The 18,663-nt window shown below is 41.6% G+C and overlaps 1 protein-coding gene across 5 annotated transcripts in view; it reads right to left on the minus strand.

Annotated features, from left to right (window-relative positions):
* Nucleotides 1-15,698: 15,698 nt before the first annotated feature.
* Nucleotides 15,699-18,663, minus strand: part of AFAP1 (actin filament associated protein 1) — a 49,824-nt gene continuing 46,859 nt past the window's right edge. For all 5 annotated transcript variants that reach the window (XM_053394901.1, XM_053394902.1, XM_053394900.1 and 2 more), the window contains one exon: nucleotides 15,699-16,365. In XM_053394901.1, coding sequence (XP_053250876.1) covers nucleotides 16,339-16,365 — 27 coding nt within the window. In that variant the 3' untranslated portion in view covers nucleotides 15,699-16,338. The remainder of the gene's footprint in view (nucleotides 16,366-18,663) is intronic.

Raw genomic sequence — 18,663 nt, forward strand, 5'->3', positions numbered from 1 at the left:
CTCAGGATCTCAGTCTGTGTTTGTTGATGCCGCAAGACCTACTAATGCCCTGAACATTTGCTTCTGAAGGAGCCATGCAGACTGCCGCTTTGCCTGCACAGTGCTTAGCAGCTGTTGAGAGACCATGCGCATGAGGAGTCCCAAGGACTTTATTTCACTGTTCATAGTACTGCTGGCACTGTAAACAGCAAGACCTCTCCAGGTAGGATATAGGATAGAATTCCTGTCCACCAGGCTGGACAACAATTTTCAGAAATCTTAGAAACCCTATGAGGAAGACAAATCACCACAGGTCTATGGGGTACATCCAGAAGGGTGTTTATGCTTCGCATGTGTGCAAATTTTTCACAGCATTTCCATTACGATTGGTATCAAATGCCAACTCTTATTCCAAGGATAATCAGGATTTACCCTTTCTGGAAAAATCCAATAAATTATATATATATATATATATAGATATATATATATTTATATATATATATATAAATAAACAGTTTACAATATTAAGCCCCTGTTTAGAAGAACACAAGGTCTCATACCCACAGATCAATAACGGATTACTAAAAATGGGGGGAAACTGGTCTGTGTTATGACTCCAGCAAAATTAAATCTTATGGCATTCAATAGTTTCTTGGAACACTTTCTGGAGAAGTGGATTATTGGAACAACTGTATTTAAAGTGCTAATAAGTCAGTTGATGTCCAGTGCTAACTCTTAATTCTAGATTTTTAGTATTGCTTCATGAAAAATATTGCTTCTCGTCCTTGGAATGGAAAATCCCCACCTTTACACACAGGAAATTCCAGTTCTGCTCCTCCCCCAATCAGAATAGGAATAATAATAATAATAATAATAATAATAATAATAATAATAATAATAATAATTATTTATACCCAGCCACTCTGGGCGGCTTCCAATCAAGTGTTAAAAACAATACAGCATTAAATATTAAAAACTTCCCTAAACAGGGAATAGAAAGAAGCTAAATGGTGTGTTTGTTTTGAGATGTTTTGGTTGTTGTGCTTTTGATTTGTTACTTGAGCACTATTTAACATTAGCATGCATTTACTGTAAATGCACACTTGTTTTCTGTGCCTGCCTTAATGTTTTTATAAGGTGTACTGTTCATGCTGGGTATGAGTTACAGTCCATTATTCCAACCTATAGTTCCATGGGCATTGTTGCACAGACATGGAACTCCTGCTTCTTATATTCTTTAGTGAAGAGAGAAGCCTTGCACATACGAAAGAACATGTGCAAATATGCAATCCCCTTTACTGAAGTGACTGAGCGTTCATTTCCATCACCTTCTATCTTTTCTTGCATGTGTGAAAAAACCTTGACTTTGGCTGATAAAGTGCAATGCAGAGTTAACATTTTTCTAACTTTGCTGTAAGTGCTCCTTCTTCCAAACATGGAGGGAGACTTTTTTGGGAGGCGGGGGGGGGGGACAAATTAAAAGGGTTGGACTCTTATTGCAAGAAAGTTCAGATTCTGACAATTTGAAGTCACATAATATTGATATAGCTTTTGCTGTGCTTTTTAATATATATATTTGCATAGCAGTCACAGCAAGATGTTTTCTCCATTGCCAGATAAACTGCTGGGAACTGTGGGTGAGTTTCTGCTTGGATGCCAGCAGGGAAATCTTGACACAATAGGGGTTTTCACATTGCATTCAAAGAGTGTACAATCTGTGTACCTGTGTACACAAATAGTTGAGCTGTACACTCGTACAGCTACTCACATGTAGCGTTCTAGGAGTGTGTAATCTGTGTGCACAATAGTTGAGGTGTACCAATCAATATGTGTACACTATTTCACAGAAACGCTTGTACATATGTAAAGACAGCTTGTACCTATGTACAGTGTAACATGTGAACAAGCTTTGTATCTTCTCCCTATATGAGAGTGGAGTGGAGCAGTACTGATTGCAAGGGTTTTTTCCCCTGTGTAATAAAAAGTTTGGAAACTTTTAGCAGTTCTTTTATTGACAGGTAAGGCTGCAATCCTAATGCCACTGCCTCCAAAGTAAGTCACATTTACTTCTGTGTAAGATGAGTGTGTTTGCAAAAAGAGGATGCCTGTTACCCTTGCCTCCTTCCTCCATGTTGTGGGATGGGTTGAATAGATTTTTAAAGTCCCATCCTTAGCAGCAAAATTGGAGCACAGGAATTAGGCTGTAAAGCTGCCTTTTGAGCAAATCCAGCTAAGTCGGCTGGCTTCCCCCTTTCTTCCTTAACAATCAGACAACAACTTGGGAAGTAAGTTTAAAAATATAATTTACTTCCTTATAATCTTGCATTGGTTCAACAGTCAAACCTTTGCAGGCAAAATATTTATATTTACAGTATAGCCAGCTTCAGGCTGGAGCAAGCAGAGATACGTCTGCATCCAAGACTGGTCAAAAAAAGCAAGAAAGAAAAGAAGGAAAATGTTTTTCAAAGGTCTGACTTTCTGCCTCTCAACAATACAGCTCTGTGGTATTAGCCCCTTCTAACTAGCAAGAATGTGCATTTGTTAGATTTGGCAGCTAATCTCCCGCACGTGTCTAATATTAGATTGTAAACTCCTTGGTGCAGCAGTTTGTTTTTTACTCTGCAAAAGCATAATGCACACTGATGACATAATATAAATCCTAAGAAGATGCCACATGATCTGTTGCCTGGTGCAAAGCCCCACAGTGAGGGGGGCCGGAAGAAGCAAGGGTACGGATACTAGCAATGTGAAGGATGGCTCAGGCATAGAAGCTTTGAGCAGTGGTGACCTGTCCTGGGCCAGCTGGGCATAAGACTCGCGGAGGCCTGACGAGAAGGGGCAGTTCAGGTCCCAGCCCTTTTGAAAGGGTTGATGATTGCACTCTTCAGTTGATAATCGGGACTCACTGTCCAGACTTTAAGAGAAGGCGTAAGGAAATTTTGAAGCCGCCTAGCAGGGAGCACCTCTTTTCATAAAGCAGGGTTGGAGGCTTAAAAAAATTAAACAGAAGCAGCACTGTCTCGTTGGTTTTGTGGTGACCTGCAACTTTCACCTCTCCTAAGGTATGTACGGCAGTTTCATGTCTTTCAGTTTGCATCCTGTTTCTCATAGCATGTGCATGCGCACCCCCCCCCCACTGTCTGCAGCTGCCAAAAGGCTTGTTAAGCTCTGAGATGAACCACTTAAAATGGGAGCAGTATAAAGCAGAGACAGGTGACCAGTAGACCCCAGTAGACCAGTGACAGCAAATGCAAAACTCAGCTACCTCAACTTCTGCTACAACTTTTGTCATCTTGTTTGTAGGTAGTAGGTGACAGCTCATGGTATTTGCTCCATGGATTAAATTGAGACAAAGGAAGTGGCTGCCACCACGCACATCTCTCTTCACTGCCAGAATCATCTAAAAACACTGCCATCCCTATAGCCATTCACTTTATCTCTGGGTGAAGCTGTGGTGGAAGAAAAATTTCAGGAGAGCTGACACATTTTAGAGTTTGACAATATATCCAATAATTTCTACTGATTTAAAGAGGTGACTCAGGCATCTTGGGAGAGTTCATAATCTTTCTGTTCATAATTATGATGAAAATTGACATTTTGAAAGGGGAAATGAATCCATCTTAAATTAACTGACTGAAAAGCTTGTGGGAAGACAATTAAGTACAATCAAATTAATATAATTGATCAAATTACTAATTGGTGCAAATTCAGTTGAAATTAATTATTTTAAAGTTCCACTGATTTCAGTGGGAGATATTAGCATATTAGTTCAGTCTTCTTTCTGGAAAGCAATGGGAGTTAATGCCTTGACTGGAATGTACCTTCTCTGATGACTAAGAGAAAATGGGTGGTTATTGCAGCAAGAATGAACGACACCTGGAGATTCTTTCCAGAACACTACCAATACAGAGAAAACATTATTGAAAGGGAGAAAGGGGGCATGTGTGTTGCCATGTGCCATGTATTTTGTACATTAAAATACATAACAAGAAGACAGGCTTTCACATCACCCCCACTAGAAAACATATATATTTCCTGATAGTTTTGATTTTTATGGACAGGTGGACTTGGATGTCTGTGTTTCTATCAAGTTTCGTAGCCCTTTCTAAATACTTCAGAGCAAGAACCAAGCTAAGTATTTATCCATCAACATCCTTTTGAAAAAAGCTATGCACCAACAAACAAGGCAGCCGTTGCTGCTTCAAAACATCTGTAAAATCTGCAAAACATCACCTGTGTGGTGTTCACAGCCTATTTCACCGATGTATCTACCGTACCTCCCAACATTCTTCAGCTCCAGATAGCAACATTTCTCACTCCCCCCCCCAACCAACTGACCCTCCTTGACCCCCATTTTTGTGCTCCCACCCACAGAGCATTTCCTATCAGAAGGGGAAGTGCCGCCACCACCTCACCAACAGGACACAGCACACAAGCCCTCCACCATTCTGAGAAACCCTCTTAATCCCTATTTTATTTTATTCTTTGGTATGCTTACAAAAAGAAAAACGCACATCAATAAATACATTTGAGAAAGATCAGATGTGGATGCACAAAGCATTAAAAAAATAAAAATAAAGCAAGACTCCATGCACTTTGCTCCGCTCCCTTTCATGCTGTCCAGGGCGACCCTGCCCTCAAATGTGCCAGGCAGGCTGGGCCTCAGGGGCAGCCGCCTCTCCGCCTCTCCCACTTTCCTGCAGCCTCTACAAGCTGCCCAGGGAGGAGACTGGCAACAGCAGCCCTGGAGAGGCAACAGGATGCAGGACAAGTGCCGGCTCCTCCTCCTTCAGCTTAGTGGCAACAGTGCTTGGGGGGGGAATAGGGGCATTCCAGGATCAAATCAGAAGCTGGGATGGCTTTCGGAATGCCAGGACTGTCCCTGGAAAATTGGGACACTTGGAGAGTATGATCTACTCCTATTTGATATGTGATATCATATGCATTTTTTGTTTTTGAAAAGTCTTGTGGGATAGCTCAGTCGGGAGAGCATAAGACTCTTTAAGGGTTGTGGATTCAAGCTCCATGTTTTACAAAAGATTCCTGCATTGGATGATTCTCGTGGTCCCTTTCAACTCTACAGTTCTATGATTCTGTGAAATATAAGAGACACCCAGGAAGCCCCTGGCCTGAAGAGTGGGGCTATTAAATTATCAAAATTAAATGACCAAACCCATTAATTTGTGAACTGAGGTGCAACTAAGACTGCTTAGGATTTGCCTCCTGCTACTTTTCTAGCCCAGTTTCAATTCTTATTACAAAAGAATTTCAGAAACAGACTTGAAAGAGAAGTTGCTGAATTACAACTTATCACTAAACTGAAAACTATGGCGAGACCTCCTCTCAATAAAGATATTGGATTCCTGTCTCATTACATATGCTAAGCATCTGCATACTATCCCTTGCTTTTTCCTTTAGGACTAATTGCAGTCGTTACCAGTTGTCAACAGGTTTACCATACCCATTGAGTCAATCACCCATCTCCTACTACCCTCCTGAGAAAAACCCCACCCCACTCTCCCAGTATACATAAGGGTCTGGTGACTTCTGTTTCAGTGTATCTGAAGAAGTGTGCATGCACACGAAAGCTCATACCAAGAACAAACTTAGTTGGTCTCTAAGGTGTTACTGGACATTTTTTTTTATTTTTATATATATTTCGACTGCATCAGACCAACACGGCTACCTACCTGAATCTAGCCGTTTCAATCATTGTTCACATGCAATGTGAGCATGTACTTTGAGGGATGAAGGCCAACAGTGCATGTTATGGCTCCACATTCACTCGTAGTTGATGGCTTACTGTTAACTCGCAGAAGGCTCAGACATCCCTCCTCCCCTCTCGGCCTATGATTGCAACAAAAGGTGATTAGCATCACATCCAAACCATAGGTTGTGGTTCATTCTTGGCTTGCGAATTGTGCTTTTGCTCAGTCTGCATTTCAGCCCTAACACTGAACTAGGGAGTGTGCTTGGTTGCTCCCACTCAAACTAGGTGGTGAGTGAAAGAGCAGAGATCTCTCCATTCATTGTAAACCATTATGGTTTAACATGCTGTGTAAACTGGCTCATTCCATCATTGTCAGTTAGTAACCTCCAATCTTCGAGCATGTAGGCACCAGGAACCTGGATTAAGGGGGTCACTCCTGTTAGCACCCTGTGAGTTTTCTTTCAGCCCTGCGTGACAACAATCTAGAGTGTATATTTTCAGTAGTTTGTGAGGTCCTGGTGATGTGCGTGTGGAACCTGCTAAAAACAGTTGTGGTTCATTATTGGCAGGGAAGCAAAGGGTGGGTTTCTCCCCTAGGACTCCGGCCTCCCCAGCATTTTAGTCTGCAATAACCCAAGATAAGGCGGGGCAGGGAGAAAGAGAGATTTGTCTTTCCCCTCACATACTAATGCTGGCCAAAGGCCGACACAGGCCTCTTTAATGACCACACTCTTCTTTCTTGCTGTGCTGTGCTCTTTCCTCAAGAGGCATCTCTGTAAGAGATTCCATCTGTGCACTACCTACAAACATCAAGGCAAGAGAGAGAGGCAATGGCTGCTTCATGTTTATGGAATTTCCTACCCCACCCCCTGAAGGCTTGTCAGAAATCTGCCCTGAGAACATTTTTGGAACCGTGAAGCAGTCCTGCCAAAGTAGGGGGTGGCTAAAGTGGAGATTTAACTGTCTTGTGTTTTCATTCTGATGGTTCCAATGGGACTGAGGCACACCTAGTGTACTCTGGATTTCATCCACTGTATGTGCACACTTTGGGCTTTGGCAAGAGAGAGATGTGTGCATTGCAGTTGGCTTTATTTCGTTAATTCTTGCTGCCCACTGTCTTAGTTATAACTACAAGTGAGGAATTAATCTGATTTCTCCAAAATTATATGTATAAAACGATGAGCAGTCAGAATGGCTTGGCACCAGCCAATTTGCCTGCCCTGGCTGATATTCTAAATAGTTTTTCGTATGAGCATCGAACTACAAAACTCCATGGAACAGGCTTCTTCCATGACTTGCTCTTCACACCAGTATGAACAATGCCTCAGATAAGAGAATCTTCAATCTAAGTGCTGCAACTTGCCTTATAGTATTGCATCTATTATTAGGCTTTAGCATTTATGCCGTTAGAATTATTGCCCAGCTCATTCTGAATGCAGAACAATTCCATTAGGACAATCTTGCAATGCATCCCAAAAGTGCTCAGGCTTGGACTTCTGGGAGTCTTCAGGTAGGAGCTGCGGATCTGGGAGAAGGGTCAGCTACTAAAAAAGAAAAAGTGAGAATGCTTTTCTAGACAGTTTGAACCCGGTGTTTCTCTCAAAGACCACAAGCCTTGAATTTGGATCCAGAAGGTAAAGAGTACACAATGTAGAAGACTCTAAATGTTCTGGTGACTGATGCAATGCATTCTGCACTAGTTGACATGCCTGAATCTTCCCTGAAGGCAAACCGGTAAGTCTCTTTTAGTCCATTGACACTTGCTAGGTTCCTGATAAACGGAAGTGCCGCTCTTATTGGATAGCATTGGAGGGAGGTGGTCTTGGCCACTGTTACCGTCTGGGCACTTCTAAGACTACAGTGATGAGAATGTGACATCCGGCCCCTCAAATCTTTGTTGAGAGCTCATGCATGACCATTTCATCAGTCTGGTCAGTTTTCAGTTGCCCTCATATCACAGCACCCTCACAGCAAGCTGCTATGCTTATAGTAACTATGACATTTCTTTATTAATGTGAACTAAACTTTAGGCTCATGAGAAGCTCATGAGGCTCATGATGCAGCTCTTTATATGGAAATACAGTAACACTAAAGGCTTTCAGCTCCTGCATGTAGATTTGAGTCAACTGTGATGCTTATTTATACAGGCCATGAAGGTGTAAGTTACTTTCCAAACGTCCAGGAGCATGAGGAATAATTTATTAATAGTGATTTGTACTCAGATTTCAGAAATATGTTCAATATGTTTATATGCTTTTATTAACCATCACAAGTTTTCCGAACTTTTACTTCTGCCTCACCTAATTTTGATGTGATAATGTGACCAACCTTTCCTATTACTATTTTAGATAGCATTAGCCAGGTCTCTTGGGACATAAGGGGTGGGAAGAAAGAGGAGTCTTGATTGCCAGACTGAACTAGAGGGTGGGTAGGATGGAGGAGCCAGTATATTTTTGTATATTTGTAGTGGCAATTTTGTAGTGATATGTTCTGGTTTTGAGCAGCAGCAACTAAAACATTTGAAGAGACTTTATGTTAACACTTAACTATGGTTCAATTGCACAATCAATAGTTCAATCTAAGTAGCTGAAGACTCTGAATGAGGAGCAGCCACTGATTTGATAAATAAGTACATAAGGTGCACAATGCAGCTTTATGCACATCTACATCAAAATATGTAAGCAGGTCATTGCTGTATCCCACAGCAAATCTGCATTTGTTCTGAGAAACTGTACCACAAAATTTCCTTTATTAAAAGTTGTTTGACACTCTTGATTTTGTCTTTATTTTTGAGGGGGTAAAGTTAAGGCTCTGAGTCAGAGTACATGCAGAGGCCAGATGGGCAGGGTATAAATAATAAATTATTATAAATTATTATTATAACCTTTCTATGCACAATTGCTAGGATTTAACATATACCACAATAGTAATAATATGAGGCTGAATTTGGTCCAGTTGCTTTGCATTGATCAGAACTGGCCATATTCTGGTTATAATATGTAGAAATAATGATTGGTCTTACCTGAAGTGTAGATTTGGGAGTAGGGATTCTGGAGCCAATGGGAAAAATATGGACCCCCTGGAGGCAGAGGTGTGCTGTGCCACGAGCGCATTACTTTGGAGAAAATTATTGGAGATGAGGAGAGGCCAAAGAGTGTCCTGAATTGAAAAATGATGGTTGCCTAGGGTGAATCGAAGATATTGTTGATGTGTGGGATGGAGTGAGAAGTGAAGGTATGTGTCTTAAGAGATTGATACTCAATATGAAATCTCTATGGTGTAAGGACTCTCAGATTGAGTTCTCAGATTCCATCTTGAATCTCTTTTAAGCCACGTAACGGTTGAGGAAGCGTGAATTGAGAACAGGATGCCATTTTTGTGGACCAGGAGGAGGAATAGGCAAAGTCCACCAACTGCCTCAGTTACATGCAAGCAGCCACCTGGGGGATAAAATTAAAAATGTAGAGGTCCCACTCAATCTGCCATACCACGGACCAGGAGGGCAGAATTGCCAGTCACAATGTAGAAAGGGCTAGCTAGTGGCTGTGGTGTTGGTGGCAGAAGGAAGGAGGAAACCATGGGGAAAGGGCTCCTCCCTTACCGCTTTTGTGATCTGAGGAAAAAAGGCGCGCAGGCTTTCAGGGCCATTGTGCACCAAAGCAACACAGAAAGCAAAAAGAAACAAACTGCCAGAAGTGAAAACAAACCCCTTAAATCCAAGCACTAAATAGGAAAAAAAGGACAAGAAGAAACCAAAAGCCACCAAAGCGCTGCAGAAGAGTGTTCCTTATCTTTCCAATCAGTAAAGCTGTAGCACCTGAGGCGCTGGTGAGAGAGGCCAGAAAAAGAAAAAGATGTTCACGGGAACTCTGGATTTTCAGAATGGCAACAATTACCTAAAAACAGGGTAAAAGATAATAATGCAGCAAATGGAAGAAAGTAGGGATGGGTTTTAGGGAGAGTTGGGGTTTTTTGGTTTTGTTTTCTAAAGACAGGAATCTAGAGAAAATGACAAGGAAGGAAATTAAACTGAAAATGAGAAGAAACGAAATAGACTTATCTGGCAAAAAAGGAGAGCCAGGAGGAATGAACTGCTGCGCCAGGCAGGAGGAAAAAACGGGGGACGCCTAGCCTACTTCACACAATTCTTTGCTCCTGCCTAGTGTCCCGTGACGAGGACACAGCCATCCCATTGGCTCCAGCATCCCACGAGGTGCCGGTCCTGCACACCCTTGAATACCCCAAGAAAAAAAAGCTGTCTAGTATTGCCATTGGAGCACTGCCATCACATCCTGCGCCTCACCCTCTGCGGCCACAAGGAACATGGAGCGGGGGGGGGGCATGGAGACTGGAGGAGGCGTCCAGAGGTAATTACTTCTATGCCAAAGATGGTGAAAGCAAAAGACACTCTTGACACTGAAAGTTTCCCACTCTTATCACCGGAACCCAACTTAACCTTGTAGGTGAAATTTGAGCTTCCAATCATATTTCTGCTTCTGTTTTCATTTCCACAAGTGGCACCTGCCTTGGAGGTGGCCCAGATCAAACCAAAGTGTGATCTGGATGGCAGCTGCATGCTAGAGGTATGTTCAGGTAGTAGAGGAAGGCACAGGAAGGTGCTATTGTGTTCCCCCCACTATTCTAAACCAATCTAAAGTTGGCAGTGTAACCCAGAGACAGAAATAACTTCCCAGCACCTTCAAGACATCACCAAAAAGCTGTCATGCAACAGATCAGAAAAGCAAACAGTTAAGATACAAAGGCTGAGTTTTCACAGGGTATTTTTATTAATAATGTCAATTAATGTGTTACACCAATTAGGTGCCTGTCATATTATTTTCTGGGAAAGGTAAAAAACTAAAACAAGTAAGGCCTGCATTTCGTGTGGCCCTTTCCTCCTTCCAATTTGGGCTTCTACAAATTTCTATTGTCTTTCTCAGAAGATAGTGATTGCTCTTGACCCAGCATTTCATAACTAACAGCAGCCACACCAACACTGAGAAATGAAATGTAAAATACAATGGAATCAAACATAGGAGATATGAAAACATAATAACAGCTCACAAAAAATCCCCTTGCTTTAGTGTTCCTTCTTCATGGAAAACTTTAAATACGATTTTGTCTTTGAAAATACAATCATAAAAATAATTACATTCTTAATACAAGAGTATTCTTTTAAGTCAAACAACTCAGATCCATTGGTAGGTTTGGTAATAATGGAAGACTGATACAGAATTATTAATACATTAAAAAATTATTTTTTGCAAAGTCTTGCTCCCCAAATTATAACCTGATATTTAAAAAGTAGACCCACACCCCCATCCGATGACATAAATTACAACTTCCATAACAAAAATAAAAAACAGTTCCTGATTCATACTTTATTTTGGAATACTAGATCAGTAAAATGTCCTCACAAACATAGAAATGCAGTGTACAAAACCACTTTCTTAAAGCAATTCTTGATCATTAGTAAAACCTTCGCTAAAGGCCTGTGTGAAATGCATGATGGGATCGGGGGGGGAGCAGGTGAGGAGTAGATCTCTCTCCAATCTGCAGACTTATCCTGGATTCTGTTTTTCTAAGTCACAGCAGAGCATGACAGAATGCTTGTAACTGGTTTATCTAGAAGGTTGCACAGGAACCCTTCTACCCAAGCTAGAATCCATGCAGCTGCTCACCTGGAAACACATCCAGAGGCCTTCTTGGCCACTCAGAGCTCTGCCACAGCACTATACTGCGCATGCACAGCACTATACTGCGCATGCGCGCACACAAACATACACACTGAGAAAGGGGTGGAGTATATTTCACAGCATTTAATATGGTCTATTTAGAGGTTCTTTCTGTTTTGGTTTGTTTCTGCTTTTTTATCTGTATAAATCCATACTGTACATTATTTGTATATACCTGGCACTTCCAAGACAAAAACCAAATAACAGCAGGAACATCAGAAGGACTCCCCCTGGGCTGTGGGGAGGCATCCCAATCCTTTTATAATGCCTTGTTTTTGAAAAGGACTAACTCTCGTGGAGAAGAAGTTCAATAATACAGTTACAAAAATGGTTCCTGCAAAGTCAGCATACTAAAAAAATCCCCACCTTCTGCATTAAGGGTAATACACACAAACCCTCACTCTGTTGAAAGGTTTTCCTCCAACGGTGTTACTACACAGGGACTCATTCCCTCTCAGGCCCAAGACAGGGACCCTCCTCCTTGCCGCATCCCCCCTGTTCCTGTCCTCCCATTCACACCCTGCTATTGGGGAAGCCTTTTGGGTTTTCTTAAAAAGTCCTCTGCACGTCTTAAGAATTTTTAGATGTGCATTTTTATGCCTTCTTAAAAATGTATGTGTATATATATAAATTTTTTTAGCAAAAAAGGGACACCTGTTTTTTAAATGCCACACTAGCCAGTCAATTAGTATTCTGCTAATTCAGATGAGGAGGTAACTTTGTGCTCATCAAAAGGGTTAGCCAATCAGAACTCCATTGAGCCTACTTTTACTGGGAACAGGAGTAACCTGATGTTCCTTCATTTCATTCATTCACTTATGTACCTGTCCTTAAAAAGCTGCAGAGGCAGAGCAGGCGCCCTCCTCAAGCTATGCACGTCTGTCTTGGGCCTGAGTTTAGTGAAATTTACCAACCGGGGGGGGGGGCAGATACGAAGATGCAGCCACTGAAATTTAGAATACACACTCTGCTCAAAGTAAGTTTCACAAGGGAAAAATAAAATTGCACATATCTGGTAATTTATTCTAGTTATTGTGCTCTGTGATCTGTTTAAAAGGGACAGCGACAGAAGCTGCTTCCTTATTAAACGTGCTGATCTAAGGTCTAGGATATATCATAAATATGTACATCTATAAATTAAACATTTAATGAAATATACAAATAAATTAGTTTAAAATAATTTGCCTAAATAAAATAACTTTTGTATAACTTCCTTGCACAGGACATTTTATGGGATATAGATGACCTTTCTGCACACCACAGTCTGTAAAGCCCTGCCAAACTGCCACACAGGCCAGACAACTAAAGGAAAAAGGAACATGGAATGAGAGAGGTGGGCAGTGCTTGCCACAATTAACCCCTTCAGGGAGCATTTTATCCTCCCTACATGCTTCAGAAATTAACAAAAAGCTTATTATGTGACCAATTTGCAACAAGTGAAGCATCTACAGGGTTTACTCAACCCCGTCCATGGGCTGCTCCATTCAGGACACTAGTGGAGGCTGATCTTACACAAATTCCTTTGCATGGGCAGAGCTGCCCTCATCACTTCCTCGATATGAAAGCAAAGCATGGGCTTTCTGGGGATATTTTGTTTGCTTCCCCTCCACAGGCAGACAATCCAAGCCAGCTGGTCAGTAGGGCACCAATGGACTATGACAGTAGATTGCCTTTCCAGTCACATATGCAGGAAACAAAGCCCTCTAATTCTTTGTATACGCAGTGGTGCCCATTGACACCAGCGGCATATTCAGTACATATGTAGCAAAACAAATGGTCCTGTACTCAGATCTGGCTCTAATCATTCTGAACAAAGACAGTGCCTCAAAGCTTCACAGTGTGGTCAGTGTGAGTGATTAGATTAGGAACACAGGAGCACGAGGAACATGTTGGGAGTTTCCATGGGAATTTTAAACCTTCCTCTGATGTCTAAAAGAGCCGCCTTTCATCACACCAGCCTGTCCAAACTTGAGGCCCTCCTCCGTAAGCCCCTGCCAATTAAAGTTAGGTCGGTGGTGGCCAGCAAGGGGGGGGGGTGACATTTTAATTCATAGCACCCCATTTGTGGATTGTCGTCTCCAACTATGATGTCATTTTAGCACCAGAGGAAGACCTGCGCATTTCAGCATATAATGTGAGCTGGTCTTGATTACAATTTTACACATTCTGCTGGATTGTATGAGTTTGCTTTAATTCCTGCTTCTACTGTGCAATATATGCCACATCTCAAGCTGCAACCTTAAGGCTTGGGTGGGGAAAACAAAGTCAGTTTATCCACCTTCTTCCATGTTCTGGAGGGATCCTGCCAACAGGGAGGGTGAAAGTAAGGGTGTCCCGTCCCCCACCTCTGGCCTTGATTTTTAAACACAATTTCCCTCCCATTGGAAATTAAATGGGGTGAACTGATGGACTGACGTAATTTTCTCCCTGGTTTGGGGACATCAGAGGAACCGGGAGGCTGTGGATCCTTTGGCTACTGAAGTTGTTATGACAGCACAGAGGAGAACGCCAACGTCAGGTCCCCCTTTAGGATCAAAGCTCTCTCTTTCCACCAACCAGGAGGGATCTCAGGCATCCTATGGCCCATGGGGTGCCTTCATTGGATTTGTAAATCACAGTAAATAAAACAGCATAAAACCAAACATAAAAATGTTCTGTTACATTTATCTGTAACACAGCACTCATCCAGAAGGTGCCATTTGCCTACGACCTGACCTTCCCTATCCTCAGTTTCTGGGTGGTGGCTGAAACTTTCACTTTGGGTCTGACATCCCTTTCTGGAAAGTCCCTGGTGGGCCTACCTGATCTTATGTGGAAGGATACTGCTGGGATAGAAGACTCAAAAGAGGATTGATGCCACCTCTCTTGAGTAGTTCCCCCCTCCCTACTTATCTTATTAAAATAAAATGCATACATACATAAAATTAAAACTCTGTTGCTTGCGTTCTGAATTGAGCTTTGTCTCCTACTTGACATGGTGATGGGGTGCCTTGGACCCCTTGAGCTGCAGGGGAGGGCAGGATGGAAAACTTGTCCTTTGGGGAGGGATTGTTCCTGCTCTGGCTCTTAGCTGAGCACCCCCAAAGTGGCAGGTAGGTCAGAAGAGCAGCCTGCTCAGTCAGCGTTGCAGCAGAGAGGGAGAGTCTCCTGGCTATCTTGTAGCTTGACCTGAACTCAGCTCCATAGAAGGGATAAAGAGATGCTCTCCCTGGAAGGACTGCCTGCAAAAAAGAATTCAGGGAGCAGACACACCCTTCTAACTAAGGCTGCAACCCTAACCCCACTTACTTGGGAGTAAGCCTACTGAATTCAATAGGGCTTACTTCTGAGTCGACATGGTTAGGGTCACACTGTAAACCTCCCTATCGTGGTCTCTTCGGTCTGTTCTCAGGAAAGAAACAGAAGGAGCAAGAAGCACCTGCCAGTGGATGCTGCCTCCCAGCTGCCTTACACAATATGCCTGAGGAGGGAAACACCTTGGAGCAGCCCATCCGCACAGCAGCTGTTTTCCTAAGATCACACAAAACTCTGGACTGAGGCAACAGATATACTAAGGAGTACCAGAGGAAATTTTTGTTACACTTATGAGACATTTCTTTGGGAGGTGCAGAATAATAAATGATCATTTATATTCCACTTTCCAAGCGTTTGAAGCATTTCACATACATTATTTGCAACAACCCTGCAAGATAGCCCAGTATCATTATCATTAATGATTATTATTATTATTACTACTACTATCCCCATATTGCAGATTGGGTGGTGAGGCAAAGACAGTGCAGCCTGCCTATGGCCACCTAGCAAGTTCACAGCTGAACTGGGTTTTCAGCTGCAAACTTCTTGGCTTACAACTCATGCTTTTAGCAGGAAAAAGAAATGTCATATAAACTTAGAAAAATAAACATTACATTGTTTTCTTTAAAAAATGCAGGAACACAGACCATCTTCTAAGCAGAAATCACTGAAGAGAAGAGGTGCTTAAGGATAACAATTAAAAATTGGTTTATTCTAAACATTCATTGGAGGTTGAAAGAATCCTACCTTTTAGCATTGAGAGAAAAGTGGCATTGTTTTAAAAAGGGGGGTGTTACATTTTTTAAAAATCTGATTTTTTCCCCTTGGAACAACATTAGTTGTTCTTTAGACTGTTCCTTATTTTCTTCCTATATATCCTCCTTAAAACAACTTTAACTCTGGAGGGGAATTTGAAGTAGAGAGTTATTGATCCTGTTTACTTTGTGTGAAGGGGCATCCATTTCTATTGGCTTTTTGTGGGAGTGGGGAATCCATCTAAAACATTTGAAGAAAAGAAAAGCATCTTCAAAAATAACATTTAAAACCGATGGAAGCTCTTTTCTAGTACAGCTGGGAGGAGCAGTTCTACACTAGTACCAAGGTAATATTTCAATTGTGTTATCCTTCTTGGTCTCTAATCACCATGGAAAACAGCAGGTGCAGGACTTCCACAGCGGATACAGTTTTTCAGTCTTCTACTTTAAAAACCTTGTAAGAACTGAATGAATGCCACAGAGTTGAGAATCCCCACATTTATCCAGCAACTTCTACAGAGAGCCAACATCTGATTTTGTACCAAATGATTAAAGCTATCTAAAACTATTTCAAATGCGTACTGAAACATGCCAATCTCAAATTCCATCCAACACAATTGCTAGTTTAACCTGATCCATCTACGTAACCATTTAAAATGTTCCTTTTATATTATGTTATTTCCGGAAGAAGTGTCACAGTAACAAAAATGACACATTCAAGATGGCCCTCCTCTTGGCTGTGTTAAACCTATATTGACCACTAACTGAACACGATTGACAAACCCTTGACACCATGGTGCAGGTAAATCTTCTTCAGTCCATCTTGAGCCATACCAAACAGGGCACTAGTGACGATCTTACTTCTTTATGTTCCATTTTTCATCTCCCATTCCTAGAGGGGGAGACATTATATCAAAGTCATGTAATACTTGACTCAAGTACATCTAAAATGCAAGAGTTGTTCAGTGGACTTTACTGTATTCCAGGCTGCCAAAGCCTATGCAGAAAAGGGGCCGAATTGCAATTTATGCAAGTTAAAAGTAATCTTTGTCAAATCTTTATTTACTTCACATGAACTAGAACATGAGGTTAATACACAAGAGAGACATGCTGCCATTCCATTATCTGCAGCTTACTGGAAGGGAAGAAATCAGGCAAGCCCAGAAAGAAATTCTAGAACCTAAAATTCTTACTGACTTGAAAAAATAATTGTACTATTTAACATCCTGTGATTCTTTGTATATCTGACCCTGCTCACTGCTGGAATAAGGCCCAAAGGCTTTCTGCTGTGGTAATGTGGCTATACAATTTCAAGAGGTTACTGCAACTAAGGGCCTGTTGGAGGAGTATGTGTGAACTTGAGAGAGCAGGACTGTAGTAGTGGAATCCAGCTCAGTTCCCTTCCTACCTCTGGGGTAGGAGACTGGGGCTCAGGACCTTTCAAAGCTTGGCTTCCAGCCAGAAGAATGGAAGTAACTGGACCGGATAGGATCAGATCACAAATGAGACTGCTAAAGCCTGCCCCATCTCCTTAAGGAAGGGTGCAGCCTAAGGTGTAAGCAAAATCCCCCCCTTTTAAATCAAAACTGTGTATGGATTTTATCTGATATACTAGGCTTGGTCCAAGACGTCCATTTCTCACATGACAGCATGCCATGCCTTCCACATGAAGATTTGCTTGCTTGAAAACACCCTGAAGTGAAAACTACACACCCTGTTAAAACCATAGAAAAAGGCCTTCCCTGTGAGGCAGCATGTGGGACAAAATCCTCATGCTTTTAAACCAGCAACTCCCCACAAGAAAACAAGAAAAATGTCCTAAGAAGACTGCATCATCTCTGCGACTAAGATAATGTCCAACTTGTCTCTCCTGTACCCAGCTACTGGGCAAAGCATTTCTTTGTAACAAAAATGTGAATCACAGCATCAGAAAAAAGATATACTGGAAACTGGACTGCAGTGCAGTACAAAACAGGCAACCAATGAAAAAGGAGGGAGTCGGTTGTTATCCTGGCACAAGTCTTGATGTGAAGTTCGTTTTGGGGGGGGGAAACCTACAACTGAAATGATCTGAGGCTGTTAAAAACGAGGGAAAGTGTGTTTGCCTCCTGTGAACAGTGGCAAGAATACAGACAGAGGAAGAAAAAACAGAACTCTGAGAATGGGACTGTTCCACTTGCTAGTGGTACAAGAGTTGGTAGAGATGATTGCTGCTAATTTTAAGTGCTAAATTTCTTTAAATCATGTTTAAAGTGAAAATACATTTATCATATTTATTATGTAATTTGATTTTTTAAATGGAAGTTTAATGGAAGTTTTTGCATGGTTAAAACTGCCCTTTTTAAGTTATTTCCTTGCCAGTGTAAATTCCTTAAAAAAAAACATAAACCCCTGGCTTGGGAAGTGAATTCTATATAATACCAAAAACAAGAGTCCAGTAAGAAAAATGCAGACCTTTGACAGGAACGAATGCTAATCCCAATTGTATAAAACCAAAGTAGAGCCAATTTTCAGTTTTGTTTCAGTTGAGTAATTTGACCTCATGTATATCAACATTAAAATAGTGAGGTCACACCACAGGTAGATAAAATTTAGAAAGTACTTTTTTCATATCATCAAGAAAATGAAAAATAGGATAAACAGGGAAATGCATGCAATCAGTGACTGAGAACAACAAAGCATGTATGAGTAAGTATTTGAAAAACCAAGGTTCATCAAGCCCTTCTGCTTGGCCCAAGCCTAGGAAGCATGGCTTTGTGTGGATTTCTGCTTGTCCCACACCTCCTAAGCACAGGGCTGAGTGGTTTTGCCCTTGCTTCACTGCTTTCACCAGAAAAACCCACTCTGTAGCAATAAATAGGAACAGACACCAATCTGTAGAAAACCAAACTGAAATTTGCTCCAATTCAGTAGCAAAGATCAGGTCTCCCTGGGGAAAGCGGCAGGACAAGAGCAAGTCTGGATGAGTCCTCATTCTTGTAAGCCGTGGGAAATACAATAATTTAACAAAGTTTCAGCTCTTAAAGCAAAATACAAGGAGTGTATTATAGGAAACTGAAGAGTCACTGAAAATGTTCAACTATTCTTCCCTTCAGTGTGAACTAAAAGAGCAATCACAGCCTTATAAGACAAGATAGCCATTAACTTTTTCTTTTCTGAACAGTGGCAACCCTTTCAGAACCAAAGTGAG

The sequence above is a fragment of the Podarcis raffonei genome, chromosome 7, assembly GCF_027172205.1.
Source record: "Podarcis raffonei isolate rPodRaf1 chromosome 7, rPodRaf1.pri, whole genome shotgun sequence".
NCBI lineage: Eukaryota > Metazoa > Chordata > Lepidosauria > Squamata > Lacertidae > Podarcis > Podarcis raffonei.